The sequence below is a fragment of the Cavia porcellus genome, unplaced genomic scaffold (genome assembly GCF_034190915.1).
Source record: "Cavia porcellus strain 051 isolate PalLab524CR breed Dunkin Hartley unplaced genomic scaffold, mCavPor4.1 scaffold_2, whole genome shotgun sequence".
In the NCBI taxonomy this organism is placed as follows: domain Eukaryota; kingdom Metazoa; phylum Chordata; class Mammalia; order Rodentia; family Caviidae; genus Cavia; species Cavia porcellus.
Genome location: NW_026947485.1, coordinates 110,029,936 through 110,054,819, shown reverse-complemented (window position 1 = coordinate 110,054,819; position 24,884 = coordinate 110,029,936). Strand labels below are relative to the sequence as shown.

Here is a 24,884-nt window from a genome sequence, read left to right as displayed (position 1 = left end):
GAAAGACCCGGCTCAGAAGTCAGGAATGGTGCGGAGTAAGGAGACATAAGCCAGTGGAGATATGCTCTGCTGACCCAGGAACGAACTGGGCTGAGAGAAACCAACTCGGAATGCAGTCCTGGTGCTAGAACAGGAACAGAAAAGCCTCAGTGTGGAGGCTGGAGCCCGCGCCATTGGAAGCTGCAATTTGGGTTTCCCGCCACGCGGCGGCTGCCTCTACATCGGCTCGCCAAGGAGAGAGACGCACGGAAGCTCTGAGAACGGGAATCTGCGAACGGAGTCGAAAACAGGATGGGCAGGGAGGTGTGCACTGACTTGTGGTGAGGTGAGTGAGAGAAACTGACACGCTACCACAGTTTGACTCCAGCGGAGAACATTCTGGGACTGGACAGACTTGCGGGAGCAGGGCACGGTGGCGACTTCAGCCACAAATGCCCCTCTCAGGCGGGATTGGTGAGAAGTGCCTAGCCTACGTGACACTGCTGGTGGACCCAGTAGGCTGGCCCAACCCAGATCCCAGAGCCTGATGGTGGCCTTGAGGGGCAGTCCCGCGTAGGCTGCCTGGTCTGGAACTTCCTGGTACGCTGCGGTGGGCGGGAACACCTAACTGGTGCAATTCAATCAGACTGTGGCTGACAGGGAAGGAAGCTGGGCCTCCTATATACACTTGCATATATAAGGAACAAAGAATATGGGGAGAGGCAGCAACAAGAAAGGCTCCTCGGCCCCCAATCCTGAGAAACAGGTAATAGCAGACACTGCACCAATAGACATAAAGCGCCATCTTGAGAGCCTCATAGATCAGTTCAGGAATGAAGTTATCAATGACCTGAAGCTAGAAGTAAGCAGAATAGTTAGAGAAATGCTAAGCACCACCCAAGAAAAAACAGATGGTGGAATGGAAGAACAGAAAAAGAGGGGAGAATTGTTTGATGGAGAAAATAGAGAAAGCATAGAATACGTGAAGCAGGTTTAAAGGGACTACCAGGAAACTAAAAAGTCTATCGAAAACTGGCATAACAGCTTGAAAGAAACTAAAGACAGACTCTCTGAACTGGAGGGCAGATTTGTAATTTGGAAGAATGAAATGAAAAACTTCTTAAAAATAACAAAGAAACAAACAGCAATAATACAAAGACAAGAAGATGATAAGAGGATCCATAACTTAAGAATTAAGAACATAAAAGAAGAAGTAGGGACACAATCAAATGAACTACAAAAGCTACTCACAGAAATAATCCAGGAGAATTTTCCTAATTTAGCAAAAGGTAAAGATACTCAGATGTATGAGGCATACAGGACCCCAGCCACCTACAACCCAAACAGAGCAACACCCAGGCATATAATAATAAAAATTCCAGAAATTCAATACAAGAACAGAGTATTAAAAGCTGTCAGAGACAAGAAACAGACCACTTACAAGGGAACACCCATCAGAATTACAGCAGATTTCTCTGCACAAACCATCAAATCACGAAGAGCGTGGGGGGAAATAATTCAAGCTTTGAAAGATAATAATCTCCAGCCAAGATTGAGATATCCTGCACAACTGTCCCTGGAAATTGATGGAAAAACAAGGTGCTTCCAGGATAAAGAGGAACTGGGGGAATTTGCAACCACCAATTCAACTCTACAGAGAGTATTACAGGATATTCTAAAAAAAGAAAAATACAAAGAATCCAGAAATAGTGGCGGGGAGGCCACAACGAATGGAGCAGAGAACAAAATGAAGAAGACAAACTGACAGCTAATGACAGAAAAAGAGCTCAACAGAAGTGAGGCAGAGAAGATTGGATGATAGGAACAGCTATTTTGGAGAAAATGATGTCTTAATAGGTAATACTGATTTAGTATCATCTTGTTTTGAAGTCTCATCAAGCTTTTGTTCTTCTGTCTCCATTGGTCTAAACAGGTTTTATTTTACTGGATTTTATTATGTACGATAGTATAAGCAAAAACTTTTAAAGACAAGGAGATTATACAGAAACCATTGTTCATTTTCTGATAGTCGATTCTAAATACCCTGTAATGCTGTCATTCTCTTAAATGGTTTTACATTGTTTTGATATATTTAATGCTACAGTATACGAAGTTGTACTCAAGGATTTCAAGGAAAGAGACAATATGGTAACTACTTTTATGTCAGGATTATCTTGTGGTGAAACACTATTCTGCTTAACTGGTTATGTTTTGATCTGTACTGTTCGGCTGTTATGCCCTCTCTTATCTCAATCTCCACTCCATTATTTACTTTTTTATTTTTATCCTTTTAATTAAGGGAAAAATAAATAAAAATAGCAGGATATATTATAGTAACCCACTTTGACTTTCCATTATCTTGATTTAAAGCCCTGTACTACTCTCACCATCTTGTTTTTGACTGATGTTCCCCTATTCTGTTTTGCTGGATAGTACCAGGTTCAAAAGTTTAGGCAACAGCTGTGAAGATAGTGAGATTCATTATGACGGCCATTCTCATTAACTTTTATCTACTTTTGAAGACCTGCAATGTCTCCAATGTTTTGGTTTTGTCAGTTTTGTTCTTTACTGTTTTGTTCAATTTTATTATAACTGATGATATAGGCAATTCTATTAGAGATAGCGGGAGGCATTATGGTAACCATTGTTGATCACCTTGTATTATGTTTTTACATTATCTATTATGTCCACCCTTTTGATTTGACCAACTCTGTTCTGTCACATTTGGTTTTACTCTCTTCCAAAAAAGTAATAAGAATCGTGGGAGCAATAAAACCCAAAATGTGTAATAATCAATGTACAAAAGAGAGGAAAAGAAAGTGCTCTAAATGATATAACTGCATGTATATTTAAGTGTATAAGAGAGAAAATGATCTCACTGAGTTTTATTGGATCATTGAACAGAACTGTTTGCAGTATCATTGTTGGAATGTCCACTTTACAAGCTTTAATTTTGTGACTTGAACAATTATTTCTAAGATGACAATATGTAATCCATTAACTAATGATTTCCTACTGTTTATTTTTTTCTGTAAATCTGTATAACTTGTACCCTTTCTCTGTTTTTTTCTCCTTAAATAAAATTTTAAAAAAAGAGATTTACTATCTTTTTTTGTATAACTCTTAAACACAAGACATTAATCACCCTATCTTCACTGTTATGTACAATGTGTATAATACACACTGCTGGACTCACTAATAAACTTCCATTTAATACAACAAAACCCAAGATACAACTATCCTTTGCACAAAGTTACTCTTGCCCTCAAATTACTCTTCCTGACTGAATACATTCATCCTTTATCTTGCTCTTTAAGAATCTACAAAATCATATGTAATGTACAAGAGAGTTTTTTAAATAATCAACTAACAGTCTCTCTCTCTCTCTCAAACTTGGGATCCTCTCCTGCCTTACTCTCTTGAATGGCTGGGATTACAGGTATGTACCACCATGCTAACAGTCTCCTTTTATCATCATCATATACTTTCAATTCTAAACAGTGTAAGGAAATAATCATCAAAAGATATATATATACACACACACACAGTATAAATATATACACACACACATATAGTTTACCTAAATCCTAAGTAGTTGCTACAGTTACTACCAAATTTTTATAATATACATATATTAAGCAATTCAGCAAGATGCTGCCTCAAAACAAAAAGGGGTAGGATGTAGCTCAGTACTCCCTGGGTTCAATCCCCAGTACTGGAGGAAAAAAATAAAGAGGAAAGTGAGTCTAGAGAGGCAGTGTGCCCCATCCCTGGCACATGGGTCCTAGTGTTAGACCTCCAGCCACGAGTCAGGGTTGGGTCCCCAAAACTCCCCCTCCAGGGCTCTTTTCACCATGTCCTTATCATATATACATATATATATTCAACTAACAGTCAACAATATATATATAGTATACACTTATCTATTTTTTAATAAAGTGTATTCTAAAAGGGCCTTAACTTGTATGACTGGTACACAGTTAACCCAGACACACGAAGACTCAGCTGTCTGTCTATTTCTAGAGTAAGTTTTTAATGGTTTGGAACCCTTCAAGGTCACTTATGGCAGAAATGTTTATTTGTATTTTAGAAGATTTTTTTGTACCAGGGATTAAACTCACAACTTCACACTTGCCAGGCAGGTACTGTGCCACTGAGCTATATTCCTGGACCCTTGTATGTATTTTAAATAGTTTAAAATTTTTAGTCAATACAATTCACACAATATGACATTCACCATCTAAAGCACACAGTTCAGTTATCATTGTTATATTTATATAACTGTGCAACCATCGCCACATACTTTAAATAATTTTCAACATCACAAAACAAAACTTTATGACCAGGTGAAATTTAAACAAATCAAAGAGGAAGGATTTAGAACTCGCCACACTTTGCATTTCTTAATGCCTCATTCGGGAAGGGGAAGTGCGCTTGCGCCATCTTGTGATAAGAATTGTAACTACAGGCACATGCGGCTGAACACTCTCCTGTCAAGGCAGCCCGTCCAGTGGGACAGCAACTGGTGGCTACTCAGCACTTGAAATGATACGTGATTGGTCTGAATCGAGATGTGTCATAGCTGTAAATATAGATTGGATCTCGAAGCCTTATGAAAGTAAAAATATCTAACAGTTTAAACTCTTTATACTTGGTTTTATATTGATCGTGACATTAATGCTATTACTGGGCGGGAGGAGGAGAAAGGAGACTTAATTGGACAAATACCCCAGGGCTGTTTCCATCCTAAACCAGCCAAGTTAGCAATAAGTAGATTCCCTCACTCCGAGGATAATTCCCCAGTCCTTAAACAAACTAATGATACCTGCTTCATGGGATTATGATGATTAAATGCAGTGAGGCATAATAAACTGCCTGAGTCACAGTGAGTGCTCAGGAAAGGTTGGTATCTTTCCTCGCAGAGCTGATAAAAATGGCAGGGAAACTAGTGAAGGTCACTTCCCTATGCACAGTCAGGGGACCTTAGTTTACTTCTCTCTTCCCCTCAGTAATCAGCCTTCCTAACTGTGGAAGGCTGGCTCCAGTTGGGGCCCTCCTGTGGACTCCTCTTCAGTGCCCACTGTGTGCACAGCACTGGACAGCAGCTTACAACTTGCCTTGCCTTTCTGCCCAAGTGATTTCCTGCGCACACGCCAGCTCCACCCTTTCCCACAGTGAGCCCCCTCCTGCCCCTCCAGCCTTCCTTATTCTGCCCCCAGAATTAACTGTTCATCCTCTGCCACCAATGTATCTGCAGTTGTCAGCATGGTCCCTGAACTAGCAATTTCAGCATCCAAGGGTACTCAGAAGCACATACTTTTTGGCCACAGACCTCCCAAACTCTAACTCCACAACATGGCCCAGTAGGCAGTTCTGACCCCTGGGAAGTTAGACAGTTACTGCTCTACAAACCTCTACACCCTGCTCCAGCTCCTACGCCGAGAGCCCTCTTCCTTTCCTGCCACCTCCCTCCCTCCCATCATGGAGAGACACTCCTGAAGCTAAAGCTGCCCTATTGTCCCCTATACCACTGTTCTTGTAGCAGTCCTCACCAAATATGAATCACAAGCAAATCTGCAATGTTTTGTCATTTATTGGACCACTTTTTCTATTCCTAACTCAACATTTTTAAGTTGATACTAATACATTCATCCTTTATCCTGCTCTTTAAGAATCTATAAAATTACATGTAACACACGCCTTATCTTTCTATTCTATATACAAGAAATTTCCTTTCATTCATGCTAGACATGTGAACACTAGAATATTAACAACTTACCGGACATGGAAGTAAAAAGTTGCACTACTTAGGAGAACGTTCTTGAAATATTTGCCACTATCCATGTTCCACAGGGACTTATAATGACTCAAAGTTCTTTTCACTACATGATTTCACTGGACTTCATGATAGCACAAGATGGACAGAAAGTCATAATTCTCTGTATTTCATACTCAAATAAACTGAGATTTTTTTCCCTCTGTCATAGGGAACACAGACAAAGAAACTAAATCAAAGATCTGTGGCTTCTTGATGTAGTTTCACACATCCTTCACCAAACAGCAAAGCCCTTTTCTTCATCATCATCATCATGATCTGTGAATATCACGTGAATCAGAACTATTATGTTCAGATTTTCAAAAAAAAATGAAATATGCAGGGCTGGGGATTTGGCTCAGCAGCACAAGTGCCTACCTGGCAAGTGTGAGGTCATGAGTTTGAGCTCCATTACCCTCCCTCCAAAAAAGGAATATGCATAAGTGAAACCACAACCTCTTATTCCTAGGAGCTTCTCAAACTAAGAAATGTGATCATGTATACACCATCTAATCAGACTACTTAGTTTTTAAAACTGAACCGAGAGCAAATAAAACGTGAAAGGCAAATGCCTGTATAAAACTATGGTATTTTAGTGTTTAGGTTGAAACTTCTATAGAACAATTGCCAAAAGCTCATCACATAAAACACAGCCCTAGTGCGGAGGTTCACGCTGGCTAGACCTTCTAAAGAACGCCTATTGGTAAAGAGGACAGGTTTTTCTAACGGTGGCAGTCTCATAGGCCTATGAATAGAATCTTCTGCTCAGATTAGGCCTTCCGTAGCACACTCCATCTGTGGAAATGAATAGAATATTGAAACTCCATCAGAAAGAGACCTCTGCCTTTCTCGGTGCTGTTGTTGTTTCTTTCTTTCTTTTGGTTCTCAGATGATGCAATCTGACAGGGCAGAAGCTTTCTGTTTGATGGTTAATCCTTTTTTTTTTTTAATGCCTACATCTAAGATGCTTAAATTTGTGATACACTTTTTTTTTAATCGGTACCGGGGATCGAACTCACAACCACACACTTGCAAGGCAGGTGCTTATGCCACTGAGCTAAACCTCCAGCCCTGTGATACACTCTTTAAATTAGATACAATATTTGTAATATATCCACACACATTACATGCTATTAGAATGATGTTTCAGTGAACAACAGACAGCATATACAATGGCCCCAGAGATTGTAACAGAACTAAAAAATCCCCATAGCCTAGTGACACAGCCAAATTGAATCAAGACTTGGCCATTACTCAACTCTGATTCTTATTCTTACTTTTGTCAGGGAAATCAGGAGGGTGGGCCTTTAAACATCTAAACAAATATGGTGCCCCTCTATCATAACTAAGCCTGGAATCCACTCTATCATTGAAGTCCCCTGGCCTTCGTTCACTCAGGACTGCAGGAACTGGGAGTGGGCTAGTCCGCCAGGCCAGCGCAGCCAAAGGCAGAAGAAGTACACGAGAAAGGGGAGGCCGAGGGAAAAACTCTTCCCACTCTTCTGTTGTTTTGTCTTCTTTTCCCAGTGTTTAATGCATCTCCACTCCATTTCCTTTCCTCGAGTCAGTGATTAAAGGTATATTCTTCTATTTTTCAAAATCCCCACCACCTGTGGTTTTTTTTTTTTCCTTTTCTTTTCTTCAAAATGGCCATTTTCTTTTCTTTTCTTCAAAATGGCCATTGGTCTCTCCAAGCTTCACTTTCAAAGGAAGACCTGGCCCCTTCCTTTCTTTTTTTTTTTTTTTTTTTTTTTTTTTTTTTGGTGCCAGGGATTGAACTCATGACCTTGTGCTTGCCAGGCAAGCACTTATGCTGCTGAGCTAAATCCCTGGCCTGCCCTTTCCTTTCTTTACAATATATAATGTATGTTGTTGATCCTTGGGAGACAGGGAAAGACAAATAGTTCTGAGAAGCATCAACACAGCTAACCTGGCTAAAGAACAGCACAAAGGCCAGGCGTTGTTGCCAAATGCTTGTAACCCCAGCACTGGGGAAGCTGAGGTAGGAGGACCAGCTGTGAATTCAAGGGCAGCCCGGGCTACACAGTGAGCTCAAGGTCAGTCTGAACTACATAGTGTTACCATCTCAAAAACAACAACAACAAAAAGCACAAGAGTAGTTAGCAGAGTAAAGACAAAGACAGCTGCAGTTTTTCCTTTTATTCAGGATTTAAGCAGCTTCTTTATTATCAAAATAACTACATCAGCATGAATAATCTGCTGATTATAAAATTAATCCTTGCAGAGAGAAAGAATTAACATCTAATGAATACTTGCCATCTGCCAGCATGTAAGAAAAGCCTCTGGTTCTTAGTATTTCAGTGGTCAAGGACTCCTCTGAGATTGTTGTGGAAGGTATAAAATCTCTCCCCTAAAAAACTGCAAATGAACACAAAATTTCACATAGAAATACAGGGGTAAATGGTTTCCTGAAGCACAACCACAGACCCCAATTACAACCCCTGTGCTATCATGGCCTTCTTGAGCTGAAAATCACTATCCCCACCTTTAGATGAAAGAACACAGAGGTTCATCCATACATAGTAGCTGCAGGAGACCTACTATCTGTGTTCCCCCAAATTCCTACTGAAACCTAATCTCCAATGTAAGGGTATTTGGAAGTGAAGCCTCAGGGAGATGATAGGTAATAAGAGCAAAGCCCTCAGGAATGGGGTGCCTTATACAAGAGGCCCCAAAGAGCTCCTTTATCCCTTCCACCATGTGAGGTTATGGGGAAAAGATGACCTGTATAACCCTACAAGCCTCATCAGACACCAAACTAGCTAGCTCCCTGATCTCAGACTTCATAGCCTCCAGATTATAGAAATCAATTTGTGGATCTGTTGTTTTGTTGTGTTGTGTTGTGTTGTGTTGTGTTGTGCTTTGCTTTGCTTTATTTTATGGGAAAGGCATTCATTATGTTGTCCAGGCTGGTCTTGACCTCCTGGCTCAAACGAGCCGTCTACCTCAGCCCCAAGTAGTAAGACCACACACATGCTACTGCACCCAGGAATTGGTGTTGAGAAGTGTATGGTATTCTACTACAGGAACCAGGAAGAAGCAATTAAACAAGATTTATCTACATACTGCCCTCCCATTCTCAGATGAAAATATCACCTAACTTTTCTGTAACTATACTAATCTCTTCATCCCCCTCCTTTTTCTTTTTTTTTTTCGAACTCACGATCACACACTCAGGCACTTATGCCGCTGAGCTAAATCCCCAGCCCCATTTTTTTTTTTTTTTCATTTTTGTAGTATGAGGGATTGAACCCGAGGACTGACACGTGCTAAGCAAGTACAGAGGCACATTTTTTATATTCTGAGACAGGATCTTGCTAAGTTGCCCAAGCTGGCCTTGAATTTGCAGTCTTCCTTAGTTAGCCTCCCAAATGGCTGGGAAAATAGGTATGCACTGCTACACCTAGCTCACTATGTTTACCTGAGAAAGTAAAAGATCATGTGAGAAGCTGAGATCAGTGCATCTCATTCTTGACTCAGCCACAGGAATCATGAAGCTCAGACCAGCAGCTCTTCTTATCTGCCCAACCCCAATCTTCCTGACCCTCCCTGCCCAGCCAGTTGGAAGACAAGTCAAGAAGTCTTTCCTAGAGGCTTCCCATTGCTCAGAATGAAAGACAACATCTCCTCAAAATAATCCATCTGTCAAAAGGTGCACAAGAGGGCTGGGGGTTTAGCTCAGTGGCACAGTGCCTGCCTGGCAAGCATGAAGGCCTGAGTTCAATTCCTGGTACCAAAAAAAAGACAGACAGAAAGACAGAATGTGAACAAGAGACCAGTCGAAGCCTATGGATATGAAACAAAAGAAATTTAATTTCAGAATATTACAAGAATATAAAACACAATACATATGTTTCTTTATAATTATATACACATACATTACATATAGTCAAATAATGAAAAATAATAAATGGTGAAACCTTATCTTAACAAACCTGCTTAGGTTTTTGGGTGAGCCAGGGACAGGACAAAGGCAAACTTGGCTCTAAAGAAAAGCCCCCTTGGTTGAGGGGCATGTTTTTCCTTAAAGGTTGTGCTGGTTCCTAAACATGTCACAGGCATACTCAATAGCTCTTTATCATAAGCTGTGGCCTTACACATTCGTTTCCATGGTAACTCAAGCACTCCAGCTATTTGTACTCCACCTCCTCACTAAGCGGCCTCCAACAACTCGACCCTGATCTCAGCATTAGTTGTCTAGTAAAGCCAGCTTTCCACAATGAGTTTGCCACTGGCTAATTACTGCTGCATTCTAAAGCTTTGTATCTTAGGGACTAAATTTTTCCCAAATCCTAGGCAATCCTGCTGGTATCCAGGTTTAGACCTAGGATCTGTCTTCAGTGCAAACCTTTCAGGGTAGAGGAAGGAAAGGATGAGGCTCTCTCCTAGGGAAAGTAGCTCCATTCAGAAGCAGCCTCAGCATGGGAGCCATCACCTTCCAAACCCTTGGGAGGCCAGCAAAAAGCACGGAAGTAGATGGAGTCTAGAGATGGCTGTTCTCAAAAATGGCCTCCCATTGCATGGTCACATGGCCAGTCACTGTGGGGCACAGTTCTGGCGACAACAAGTTTCCCCAGAATGCAACATTTAAAACCGTATGCTACTATAAGCTCCTATAAGGGAAGCTGAACAAAAAAATTTCCACTCAGGAGGAAAAATGGCTCTGCCCTGACACCAGGATCAATCAACTTCTTTTTGGACCAACAAAACAGCCACCTCTGGCACATCTAGTAGTTACCAGAGTCAACCACTCTGTACTACCCTTGTCCTCTTGTCATTCCTGACTGGCCCTGGAAAGACAAAGAGCTTTGCTTTGTGTAGGATGAGCTGTGGTTTGGTGATGGTTCACTGCCTGCTCCTCTAGCATGCTCTGGACTTGGGTATAAGCACTGTCTCCTGACCCTCTTCACTGCCACACGGGGGTTTCCAAGCCAAATTCACTGGTCCCAAATGCAGAAGTCCATGTTGTAAAAGGGCAGAAACCCAGTATCCGTGACTTCACTAATCTCCCAGTGTGGTTCGTCCCAAACAGATCTGAGCCAAGAAAGTGGTCTGTGTCTTTATCCTGAGCTCCTCTGGCACAAACACAGTACCCCAAATTGATACCATGTCAAAACCTATGCCAACAGAGCCCAGAAAAAAGCGAAGCTTTAAACACCACAAGAGGAGGCACTTCCAAAGAGACTGTTCCAATATGAAAAATAAAACACAACAAAATAGATTTTTAAACAATTTACAGGTTAAAAAAATTAATTAAATACTGGCTCAAACATACCTGCCTGCTGAGTCAGAAGAGAGATGGCAACTTTCTATGAACTGAAAAAAGCTTTTTAAGTTTATCATAAGATTTCACAGGATTAGAATAGTTACAAATTATAAGGCAGAAATCTATGCTGCTTATTCTTCAAATTTGGTTTCCAACTGGATCACAGCTTCTATAAGAAAAATGGCCTATAATACCCTTAAAGCAAGGGTCACCACATATTCAATAAATAAACACACACACACATACCCATATACCCATGTAAGCTGCCCAAGCATGTGCAGGTGGTGAACACCTCTCTCACCACCTTCACCCTGGAACACTGCCCTCAGTGACTGATCCTTTAGTATCTCCTAAGTCTCAGTTACCTCTGCAACAGCACAGAACTGAATGGATGGCTGAGTCACTGTTCTGCTCCCTCTACCTGACACCCGACCATACCAAGAGACCACCACACCACTCCAGGATGAAACACACTTCAACGAATAAGGAAAAAAGGACCGAGTTAAGGAACAGTTACTTTGATTTGGTGACACCAAAGGGGTCTCTGTCTGAATTCACTGTCACCTGATACAAGAAAATACATTTTCCCCCTGCTAAGAAAAAAAAAGTGGTATGAATTTACTTCTGAATATTTTAAAGAATGACCTAAGACTGTTATAGAATAAGGGGCTTCTAAGCAGTTTTATACTTCTATACATTTATTGCCCCAATTTGCCATGTTGGAAAGTCAAGTCTTATATTTGCTTCACAAATGGAGTAAAAGTAGCAAAAGAAACAGTATAGTAGGGAAGAGAGGGCTGACACCCAAGCACAAAGCCAACTCTGCTATTCCAGAGTCACCTGTCATTTCAGCAATAGTGCAGTACTTTCAACTGTTTAAAGATAGGTCAGCAAACACTATTTTGCTAGGCACCTTCTTCCCCACTTGGACAGGGGCCTGACTCAGCTCCAACATACAAAGAGTAGGAAGGGCACACAGTTAACGGACCAGGGATAAACCAAAACACTCTCACCTGCCACACACTGCTCTGGGCAGCGAATACTTCAAATAAGACCAACACCATGCCACTGCCCACCTCAAACCTGTGTGAACACACCCAGCCCAAAAGCCAAATACCCCACCCCACCTCCTCTCCCAGTTTCTCCCTGTGCCCATTTTGACAAGGACTGGGCAATGGAGCACTGGTGATAAGCCACAACTGCTTCCAAATAGGAATGCTCTCTCCTTAACCCATGGCCCTGCAGAGCCCATCCACATCACTCATGATACCAGCCTGCTCTTAGGAGACGGGTTAGCTGCACATCTGCCTCCTGGGAAGGTGCCACAGAATCTCACCCACAGCCAGCCAGCCCCTCCAGACACACGCCAAAGCTTCCCACCACACACACAGATTTCAGCAAACCTCTCTGAAGCTATATGGGACTACATAAATCACAGTGATCTGGCCCAGAAGTATCCGCTCAGCACTATAGAGAGTGGCTGCTGCAGATAAGAGGATTCTCAGGGAAGGAAACAACTTCAGCAACCACACGATTTTCCACATCACTAAGGAGAAGGGAAGTTTTGGACAGACTAAGGGAAGGAGGAATGGAGGGAAAATAGTTTAATAACTGAAATTTGCTAAACTATCTTTCTGAATTCTCCTTTTTTGACATTGGAGGTCAAATATTGTATAATCCTGACCCCAAAAAGATAATTTTAAATTTCCAAGAAAGCTGTAAATTCTTTGAAGACAAATAAGATGCTAATGAGTATTTCCTTACAAGATAAAGAACTTTCCCAAAGCTTAAGGTGAAAAAGGATAAAATTCTCTAGCTTATAGTCCATTTCAATTACCAATTCCCCTAAAGTAATTTTAAAACAAATAAACAACAAACAATACATCAAAACATGAGAAAAGTCCAAAATATCAGTTTAAAAATAGGATCAATCCAGACAGTTCTTTAAAAAAACAAAATGGCAGTTGAGCACAAAATTTCATATTCTTAAAAATAAAAACTGGCCTAAAAACTCTGAAGGAGCCTTGGAGGCCCCCCTGGTTCTGCCCATTTACTGCACTGTGTATGCTGTTGGCTGGTTAGTGGTTTCCCCATAACATTAAAAGAGAGAGAAAGAGTGGCCCTAGCACTCTCTCTGAAGGCACAGCTTACAAATGTCATCCAGTGAGTAGGATTAGAGCTATCAGTTGGGTCACAGGATTAATTGGCTTTCTCAGTTCAAACAGCAACAAGCAAGCTGCAAGTCCAAGCTTCACTGTACGTAGAAATGATACCTGGCCCACTAAATTCTATGGGTGGACGACAGGAGAACTCTAGATCCTTCAGAGGAATCCTAGGTTGAAGGAGAAACAAGAGTATTAGTTATGTTTATACATATTACTTTTTGCAAACTTCCCACCTAAAAGCTGCAGAATCTACAATAAATATTTTCTCTAACCTGAGAAAGAAATTGAGTTTGACGCTCTTCCAAGAAAACCACCTGGTCAGAATGATCATTAAATCAACTTACTGGTAAGAACACCTGCCAGTTAGTTAAATACATAATCTATGTATTGCTCTAAGTTCTTTATGTACATTATCTTGTTTTTCCTCACAACTACCTATGCAACTATTTGCTGCTTTTTAGGTAAAGAATCTGTAGCTGACACACTGAACTTGCTGTAGGGCATATGGCTATTATGGGCCTCCAAGTGAATACAGAGCTCATGTTCTTATCACTACTGGCCCCCCAGCAGCAAATGTACACTAAATGGCTGCCAGGGCGAGGTAGGAAACAAAGGGCCACACATATAGTAAGTTTTCTAAAAGATAAACCAGATACGGAGATGAGACAATACATGTAAAGTAAATACCATAAATCATATTAAATGTCTGCAATTACTAGCATAAGTCAGACTTCAAAGCAAAAGAATAATTCTATCTGGTTGAATTAGCCAGGGGTTTCAAAGATGAGGTACAACTAAGGCTGGTCTTAAAAGAACAAGATTCTCACTTCTGAAAATAATGCCCATTAATAAGTAAGTAGTAAATCAGTTGTCATCTAGGAGTGACTTTCCCCATTCTCCTCAGGGGACATTTAGTAATGTCTGGAGATATTTTTCTTTGTCACAAGTAGAAAAGGGTATCAGTGTCATCTAGTAGGCAAAAGCCAGGGATGCTGCCAAACATAAAATGCACAGGGGAGCTCCCACAATAATTAAGGACCCAAAATGTCAATAATGCAAAGGTTGAGAAACTCTGCTAAAACAAGTGTTTTTATTATGCTGTTAATGAAGATAATAAAACTGCATTATCTTCTTCAAAGAATAGTTGTTACTTCTATAAACATGAGGATGAGAACCCTAGGATTGTATGCATTGTTGCGTAAAAGAAATACATGGCAGGCCCGTGGGTCTGGAGGCTTGGATACTAGAAGAGGGTTCAAAGCAGGAGAAGCTGTCTGGGGAACAGGTATCATTCAGAGAGCAGAAGTGAGCTGTGGAAATACACCAAGCTACTAAGGGGGCGTGGGAGTAAATGCAAAAAAGAACAGAGAACTTAAGACAGATTTTTAAAACAATAACAAATGAAAGCAGATGACTAGGCAGACAATAGTAAGCCACTAGAGGAAGAGAAGAGTAAGAGGTAGTATCATTACATCGAGGTAGGGGTTTCAGGATACAGTGACCAGAGAGAGAGGAAAAGTGAAAATGTCACTGCTTGATCCAATTATATCATCTCTAATCCATTAATTATTTCTGGGTCTTTACTTTTCTAAACCATGAACATTTTTGAGAATCTAATAAAAGCTGTATGTATACACACATGTGTATTTTATATATACAAACATGAAACAAATGCATACATGCACTCACATAGAAGACTGCATTGCTGGGCTAGGGATGTAGCTCAGTGGTATAGTGCTTGCCCAGCATGCACAATGCCCTGATTACAATCCCCAGTACCCCCAAAAAGAAAAAACATTTCATGTTAAGACTGCTTTGCTGAGCATGGTGGCATATGCCTATAATTCCAGCTTTCTGGAGGCTAAGGCAGGAAGATCACAGGTTCAACATCAGCCTTGGCAACTTACCAAGACCCCATCTTAAAATAAAATTTTAAAAGGGCAGAGGATGTAGTTGAGTGGAACAGTAATTGACTAACATGCTTGTGGCCCTGGGCTGAATGCCCTGTACTGAAAAAAAAAAAAAAAAAAAAAAAATATATATATATATATATATATATATATATATATTATATTAACAATAATAGAAACTTAAGAAAGAAAGAAAGAAAGAAGCAAAGAAAGAAACAAAGTAAGAAAGACACTAAGTCAGGTATGTTGGCAGGTGCCTGTAGTCCCATCACTCAGGAGGCGGAGGCAGGAAGGTCACCACAAGTTTGAGGCCAGCCCAGGCTACATAGTGAGTTCAAGGCCAGCCTGAACTACATAGCAAGACCCTGTCTCACAAAACAAAACTAAACAAAAAAAGAAACTTTAAAACTTTAGTAGATACCTTAGGAGGTCCACTGACAAGTCAAGACTCCCTGCTCTAACAGGTATGATGCTGCATGCCTGTGACCCTAGCTATTCAAGAGGTTAAGACAGCAAGACCACAAGTTACAGCCCATCCTAAGCAACTTAATAAGATCTGTCCCAAAATTAAAATAAAGGTCACGATGACAAGTGTAGTTTAATGCAAAGGCTCTGAGTTTAATCCCTAGTCCTGACAGAAGGTATAAAAAAATCATCCTGTTCTAGAACTCCTTGGTGGAATATTACACTGGCTTATTTGTTTCTTTTCTTTCTTTTCTTTCTTTTCAAAATAGAACTGTCAAGTTAAAAAGATTATTTTCCACTCATATTCAAAAATGAAAGTGACAAGAGCTATAATCAATACAAAACAAAGTATCCTTCAAAAATAACTTACAGATTTAACTCATAAAGGATAAAAAATTCAGACACATTCAAATACTGATCTTGCCTCAATTGGTGAGCCCTGTCAAGAAGTCAGAAGCAGTAAGCATAGAAAATATAATTCACTCAAATGTAAATAATGAGACCATACTAAAATCTAGTATCCCAAAAAAGAATAAAAATTTGTCCACAACGCCTGGGCTTTTGTTTTGCTTTGTTTCTAACACTGATGTTTCAAACAGTAATTATGCTATCTAATGATAAAATGAGCGTCAAGCCAAAGAACACCTCATCTACCACATGAACCTTGTGTCTGTCACAAGGCCAAGTCTGAGCCAGTTCTCTTTAGTAACAACCATTACAATTTGCTGATGCTTTAACAATTATTTCAACCAAGCCTTATGATTAAACTATGAAATAAATGTAACTATTCAATGACTATCCTTCATCCAAGCTTCTTAGAACCAGAAGTTTCCGATTTTGGAGACTTTGGGATTTTTGGTATATTTTCATAGAGTTAAACAACCCTAATCCAAAATTCTGAAAGCTAAATACTTGGGACTCAAAAAGTTTCAGATTTTTAGAGCATCTCAAGCTTTCATAATTTTGGAATAAGGCTGTTTCAACCCTCATTTTCAGAGGAAGAAACTTGAGTTCTGAAAGAATGACTGATTTTCCTGTATGAGAATGAGGACTCAAGGACTAAAAAAATCTTATGATCTTTCTTTCCAGTGAACAGTCTACTACCAGAAAAGCCTGGGACAGTCATCAGTTCCACTAAAGAATCCATTCTGGATTAAATAGCTATTGCAGAATATGATTTCCAGGACCCTTCAGTACCTAGAAAGTGTCTTTGATTAACTAAGGTTAACGTCCAAACAGAAAAAGAACGTAATTATTCTATGACCAGCTGCTCTTGGTCTAAAATTATATTTGCTTGACAAGTACTCTTAAGATAGCTTATGTCGGTGGCCTGCCTGTTGAAGATGGCAGAAACCAGGTAGGTCATCTGACCCCTCAGCACCTAGAGTAGTACTAAGTAGTTCACCCATCTAATGAAGGAATTCAAGGGCAAAGACACAGTTTTGTCACTTTTATATTCTTCCTGACTACAACTATACTACCCTGGGAAATCAAAATAAACACTAGTGACTAATACAGAAAGGAACTACATTCAGTAAGAAAAGAGAATAAGTACAATTGATACCTTTTTTCTCCTCTTTCTTCCCCTTAGACCATTTCAATCTTGTTGGTGTCATCAAGACAGCTGGAGAATCGGAAAATGACTGTAACAAGAAAATTTTATGATGGCTTAAACGTCTAATGTCAGTCAGTACTACAGATGGACCTTCCTGACAGGAATTATTTACTCGTTCAATTTTCAAGTAAGGAGTTTCACCAAGACTGACATACTCATACCTCATTAATCTTAACTGACTCGTGCAAACTTGATGAAGCAGTTATGCATGGGATACCTTGACAAAGCATACACAGGTAATACAGAGCCCAAGGAGGCCTGGCTCAAGTAGTACCTGCCCTGTGGGGTCTCCCAGGAAGAATTAACTGTATCTTCTACTGTCATGGTTTATGTCTGTAGCCCCAGGTCTCATGAGTTTGCATTGTGCATTTGTGATGGTTCATTGTCTAGCACTTGGATTGATGGTGTCAATGCTCCACCCACATAGGGGTGGAGCCAGGATGTGATGTAATGGCAGGAAGAAGGTGTATCTTGCTCTTTGCTGGTTCTTGCTTGCTGTTTGCAGCTGCCATGAACTGTGGTCCAGCCATGCCCACCTGTCTTGGAGCCAACTGAGTGTGGACTGAAACCTTCAAAAACTGTAAGAAATAAACCTTTCCTTTCCCAACTTAGGCTTCAGGTATTTTGTCTCAGCAACAAGTAAAAAGTAAGACAGAATTTGGTACTGAGGAGTGGGGTCGTTTGCTGTGACTACACCTGATCATGTTTCTCAAGAGGCTTTGGAAATGGCTTGTGGACAGAGCTCAGAAAGGTTGGGACATGTTGCCTGGATGCATAGAGCTGGAGCAGCTTAGGCTGTTCGGTAGAGGAGATACTGGTCAGAGCTCAGGAGACCAGAAGGCTGATAGAAAGCCTGATGGTAAAGACCACGCTTGGGAGGTTTCTTCTGGGAAGAAGGACTGCATTGGTTGTTGGACTCCACATGATGTGTGTTATGGCTTGGCAGAAAGTTTGTCTTGCATTTTGCTCCTGCCCAGAGACTTTGCCTTAGACTGAGACAAAAGAAAATGGACTGATTATTTAATTTCCTTAAAAAGGAAATTAAAAAGCAATGGAATGTTCAGGCCGAGGCATGGCTATTGTTGGGGGCTTTTAGCCAGCTTTATGTTGCAAATCAAGAACAAAGAGCCCAGCAGGATAATCTGCAATACTGTGAGTCTGGCCAGAAGGAAAATTCCAGGAAGGCTGTGGATTGTAAAGACAGAGTTGAGATTTTGATTGATAAGGAGAAACAGAGAGATAAGAAAGATGGCCCTGGGGCATCTCAGGAAGTGAGTCCCCACCCTTTGCAACCTCACTGCAAAGGTGAAAGAATTTGCTCAAAGGAAAAAGCTGCAGAGCACCATGTTCCAGAATGGTGATGGAGGCCACATGAGGTTCCAAAATGGCAACAGAGAGCACATGAGGTTATACAATGGCCGCAACGTACAGAAGCTTTTCCTCACAATCAGGTAAACAGAGCCCTGCAATCCAGGCAACTGACCCCTACAGCCAAGAGAGAGAAAAGCCTGGCTACTGCTCCAGCTGGCAGCAAACCTTGGCGGCATCTACAAGGTGCTGATTTTAGGTGCAAGGAAAATGCACAAATTCTGAGGGTAAGATAACTTCCGCCTCGATTGCAAAGGGCCTGGCTGGCCAAGCAGTGTGCCCCTGAGAGGGAAATTTGTGAAGATGTAAAAGTGAAGCCAAAGGAGTAGTGGAGACCCCAGAAGTTTGGAAAAGCCAAGAACATGGATGATCCAAGGAAAGCTGCAAAAAGCAAGCAGAGAGGATTTAAGAGAAAAGCTGCGGGAGTTGAAATCCCTAGAAGTGCCATGGGGTTGGAATCACCCAAGCCTTTTGGAGCTTGCAACCAGTTTGCTTCAGATGCTGAGCTTGGAACTCTAGGACTTAATGTTTGCCCTGCTGGATGTTGGACTTGCTTTGTTTCCAGTGCTTTCTAAGTTTGTAACTTTTGGAATGGTAATATTTATCTTGTGCCTTTGCATTTCAGAAATGTTTAACCTTGTTTCATTTGTGCAGGGGGTTACAGTTAAGAGTTTGCCATAGATCTTGAAGGAGACTTGGGACTTGGACTATTCAGCAATGCTGAAACTGTTAGAACTTTGGCAACTCTTGGAGGTGGACTAAATGTCTTTTGTATAATGGACGTACATGAGTCCTGGGGGCCAGGGGTGGAATGTCATGGTTTATGTCTGTGGCCCCCAGGCCTCATGAGTTTGCATTGTGCATTTTTGATGGTTCACTGTCTAGTGCTTGGATTGATGGTGTCAATGCTCCACCCACATAGGGGTGGAGCCAAGATGTGATGTAATGGCAGGAAGAAGGTGTATCTTGCTCTTTGCTGGTTCTTGCTTGCTGTTTGCAGCTGCCATGAACTGTGGCCCAGCCATGCCCGCCTGCCTGTCTTGGAGCCAACTGAGTGTGGACTGAAACCTCCAAAAACTGTAAGAAATAAACAGTTTTATCGTTTCCTTTCCCAACTTGGGCTTCAGCTATTTTGTCTCAGCAACAAGTAAAAAGTAACTAAGACATCCACCAACTGTTTCTGAGCTGTTCTCTGTATTGGTCACTTGTGCTTGTGATTAGGTATATCCTTCTTAAATTCAAGAGGTGTACTAAATGATTCAATGAAAACCCACTGAAAGAAAATAGCATAAATAAAAGGTTTAATTGAGGAAAAAGTCAAATTGTTGAATGTTAAAACAGTTGAAAACAGTTGAATGACCAAGAGAAACACAGTAAGCCAAAAGAAAGCGTATCAGTTTCCTCCTTTCTACAAATGCACACACCCAGAAAGTCCACAGAACAGTTCTTACTAAGTTCATATTTTCTTTGCTGGCATTCTTCAGTTCATCCATAGCCACAGATTCCGGAGTAGGATACTTGTTTTTCTTTTCTGACATCATCTGATTTCCCAGGACTTTGCGCTGATTTAGGAACAGAAAAGATTTGATTATAAACATTTACTGTATCTCCACTTGTAGGCATTCTAGCCTTCTAAACTACAATGTCCTTAGCTTAAAAAAAATCATTCTGACAACTTCTGCATGTACTCTCAGCCATCTCATAAAACAAAACAAAACAAAAAAACCACGCTTTTCTCTAAGTAATTACTTTCCAAAAACTTTAAAAAGGCCTGAGATATTAGAACCAATTTTATGCTTAATTTAAATCAGCTATTATAGGCCAACTGCAGTATTCCTCTAAAACCATAAAAGAAACATCAGTTACCAATGTAGGTCTTTCCCTGTAGTGTGTTGTCTTTGGTAGCTGTAAAGAGTCCCTTGCCCCTCCTCCCTAAAGGCTATGTAAGCTGTTCTGCTCTAAGATTTTTCATCCCTATCATACCCTCACACAGAACTGGAGAATTTGAAGAAACTCGGAGATTCTAAAATAGCCAAAAGAGCCTACAGGCCTTCTTAGCAGGATCACATGACTGTACTGCCATTCAGATCAAGACTAGAAGTCTTTTCATCTCTGAGCAGCTTAGAAGCTGAGCTGACAGTAACAATTTTACCATCTTTGGAGAAATCTTTCTTTTCCCCTTAAAGAATAAATCTGAATTCCAAAGAAAGAACATGCAAAAACTAAAACATTAACACTACATTATAAATATCAACAACAATATTCAGGATATTCTGATATAATAAATTAACTTAAATGAGAATTTCTAGAGGAAAAAAAATGTAGCCAAAGCAGGACAGATTGTCATGTGTACATAAATAAAGCCAAGGAGGGATTAATTTTTTAATTTTTAAATAAAGGATAGAAATGAAATAGCTAAAACATAGAAATAAAAACAGAAACAACATATCCTCCTTTCACAAGTCAGATATCACCAGAGAGGACCCTGGAGTGGGAGTGGCACAGGACTGGTTGTAAAGTTTCCAATGAACTATGAAAAAGACATTTCATTAGTCCACTGCATAGCTACTGAACAAAGCCTACAACCACTATCAGCTCGAGAATCTCTGCATGTGCAGCCAGGCATGGTGCCACATGCCTATTATCCCAGCACTTGGGAGGCTGAGGCAAGAGGATCTCTGGGAGTTTGAGGCCAGCCTGGACTACACAGTGAGCTTAAGGTCAGCTTAAACTACGTAGGTAAGACTCTAACTCAAAAAACAGAATAGCCGGGCATGGAGCCACATGCTTGTAATCTCATCACTCAGGAGGCTGAGGCAGGAAAATTGCTAGGAGGTCAAGGCTATAATGAAGCATATTGAAACCCTACCTCAAAAAGGTAATAATAATAATAATGGCAATAAAAAAACAAAATTGTTGCTCCAAATGTTTTATCCTAATATAACTATAAGCTATTTTATAAATTCTGAAGTTCTAAATATTTTCAGTAAAGAAGTGGGCAGCAGCCAAGGAAAACACTATTTATTTACATTTCAAGCAATAATTAGCTGATATACCTAAAACCAACACCTAAAGGACAGAAAACTATACCGTCTAACTTCAGTTAAACAAACACTTGTTTGAGTATATCTTTTATCAATTGTCTTTATAACAGAGAAGTCATAGGGAGTGACGGATTCTTCCAACTGAAAAGGAAAAAGTAATAGTAAACCAAGGTTGTTCATTTTGGACTAGCTATGAACAGGTGAATGTACTTCTAGTACAGAAAATTTTTTAAACTACAAAAAATATACATAAAACTTACCATTTTATCCACTTTTAAGTGTTTAGTTCAGTGGCACTAAGTATATTCACAGCAGCATATAGCTGCTACCCTGCCATTCATCCCCATAATTCTTTCCATCTTCTCAAACAGAAACTCTGTACCCGTGATAGCAAACCTTTGAGAGATAAGTGCAGTGCCCAAACTGCAACCCAAAGCTCACTTTCAGGGAAAAAAAAAAAACACCCTCGGAACTTCTGGGAGAACATGGCGGATAGATAACAGCAGCTATGGAGGCTCCATGAGATAGCCAGCTTAGATACCAGGAATGGTGCGATGTGAGGAATCCTAAGCAAGGGGAGATATACCCTGCTGACCCAGGAACGAACTAAGCTGAGAGAAACCAACTAGAAATGCAATCCCGATGCTATGACCGGAACAGATAAAATCTCAGCACTGAAGTTGGAACCTGTGCCTCTGGAAACCACGATTTGAATTTCCTGCCGCTGCTGCTGTATCTGAATCGGCACAGCAGGGATAGACATGTGAAAGCTCTGAGAGTGGGAATCAGCGAACCGAACTGAGAGCAGAACTGGTAGGGAGCCCTGCATCGACCAGGAGTGAGGGGGAGGAACAGGGACTTTTCCATAGACTAGGAGGCTCCAACACAGGACATTCTGGGACCAGGCAGACTAGCCGGAACAGGACGCTGCAGTGACTTTAGTTGCATATTCCCCTCGCAAGCGGGATTGGTGGGGAGCACCTGACCTGGGTGAAGCCACGGACTAAGACCAAGTAGGGTAGCCCAAACCAGGTCCCAGTGCCTGGTGGTGCACTCTAGCAGTGAAGCTTTCAGTAGGTTGATCTGGAGGGGAGGGCGCAACATACGCTGCCCTGGTCTGTGTCTCCCTAGTACACTGCAGTGGGTGGGAACACCTAGCCGGCAGATTCAAACAAACTGTAACCCACAAAGAAAGAAATTGGGCCTCCTATATACGCCTGTATGGAAGGAACAAAAAGTATGGGAAGAGGAGGCAACAAGAGACGGTCCTCAGTCCCCAATCCTGAGAACACTGATCCAGGAAAGGTAAATGCACAGGAGAATGAGGACAGAAAACATGCAATATCAGACATGGCACCAATAGACATAAAGCAGTATCTCTGGAGCCTCATAGACGAGTTCAAAACTGAAGTATTTAACAAAGTAAAGCAAGATATAAGTAGAATAGTTAGAGAAATGCTAAGCTCTGCCCAAGAAAAACAGGTGGTGGAATGGAAGAACAGAGAAAAAGGGGAGAATTTTTGATGGAGAAAATAGAGAAAACATAGAATACATGAATCAGGTTCAAAGAGATTACCAGGAAACTAAAACTCTACTGAAAGCTGGCATAACAGCTTGAAAGAAACTAAGGATAGATTATCTGAACTGGAGGACAGATTTGTAATGTGGGAGCATGAAATGAAAAACTTCTTAAAAATAACAAGGAAACAAGCAGCAATAATACAAAGGCTAGAAGATGATAAGTGGATCTATAACTTAAGAATTAAGAATGTAAAGGAAGAAGTAGGGACACAAACAAATGAACTACAAAGGCTATTCACAGAAATAATTCAGGAGAATTTCCCTAATTTAGCAAAAGGTAAAGATACTCAGACGTATGAGGCATACAGGTCCCCAACCACCTACAACCCAAACAGAACTATACCCAGGCATATAATAATCAAAATCCCAGAAATCCAATATAAGAACAGAGTATTAAAAGCCGTCAGAGACAAGAAACAGATCACTTACAAGGGAACACCCATCAGAATTACAGCAGACTTCTCGGCACAAACTATCAAATCACAAAGAACATGAGGAGAAATAATTCAAGCTTTGAAAGATAATAACCTCCAGCCAAGATTGATATATCTTGCACAACTGTCCCTAGAAATTAATGGAGAAACAAGGTGCTTTCAGGATAAAGAGGAACTAGGGGAATTTGCAACCACCAATTCAACTCTACAGAGAATACTGCAGGATATTCTAAAAAAGAAAAATACCAAGATTCCAGAAACAGTGGCAGAGAGGCCACAATGAATGGAGCAGAAAGCGAAATGAAGAAGACAAATTGACAACTAATGACAGAAAAAGAGCTCAACAGAAATGAGGCAGAGAAAGTTGGGTGGTAGGAACAGCTATTTTGGAGAATATAAGACATCATAATAGCTAGTGCTGATTTAACATCATCTTGTTTTGAAGTCTCATCAAGCTTTTGTTCTTCTGTCTCCATCAGTCTTAACATGTTGTATCTTACTGAATTTTATTATATGTGATAATACAAACAAAAACTTTTATAGACAAGGAGATTATACAGAAACCATGTTCATTTTGTTAGCTGATTCTAAATACCCTGTAATACTGTCATTCTCTTGAATGGTTTTACAGTGTCTTGATACGTTTGATGCTACAGTACATGAAGTTATACTCAAAGATTTCAAAGAAAGAGAAACTATGGTAACTACTTTTATGTCGGGATTATTTTGTGGTGAAACACTATTTTGTTTAAATGGTTATGTTCTGACCTGTGCTGTTGTGTTGTTATGTCCTCTTTTATCTCAATCTCCTTTTTTTATTATTTACTTTTTTATTTTTATCTTTTTAACTAAGGGAAAAATAAATAAAAAATGGCAGGATATAGTATAGTAACCCACTTTGATTTCCTATTAACTTGATTTGAAACTCTGTATTGCTCTCACCATCTTGTTTTGACTGATTTTTCTCTATTCTGTTTTGCTTGATTGTACCAAATTTGAGAGTATAGGCAACAACTGTGAAGACAATAAGATTCACTATGACGCCCATTCTGGTTTGACTATTATCTTCTTTTGAAGTCCTGTAATGTCTCCAATGTTTTGGTTTTATTGGTTTTGTTCTTTACTGTTTTGTTCAATTTTATTATAACTGATGATATAGGCAATTCTTTTTAAGATAGTAAGAGGCATTATGGCAACCATTGTTGATCACCTTGTATTCTG

At 40.4% G+C, this 24,884-nt stretch overlaps 1 protein-coding gene across 6 annotated transcripts in view; it reads right to left on the bottom strand.

The window, feature by feature from the left end:
- Positions 1-9,608: 9,608 nt before the first annotated feature.
- Arhgap19 (Rho GTPase activating protein 19) overlaps positions 9,609-24,884 on the bottom strand; it is an 89,989-nt gene continuing 74,713 nt past the window's right edge. For 3 of the 6 annotated variants that reach the window (XM_063245116.1, XM_063245121.1, XM_063245117.1), the window contains exon 10: positions 19,889-20,166. In XM_063245116.1, the coding sequence (XP_063101186.1) occupies positions 19,906-20,166 (261 nt within the window). In that variant the 3' untranslated portion in view covers positions 19,889-19,905. Of the gene's footprint in view, positions 13,414-17,185; positions 17,265-19,888; positions 20,167-24,884 lie in introns of those variants that run through there. The other 3 variants (XM_063245118.1, XM_063245119.1, XM_063245120.1) reach the window with 2 other exon arrangements.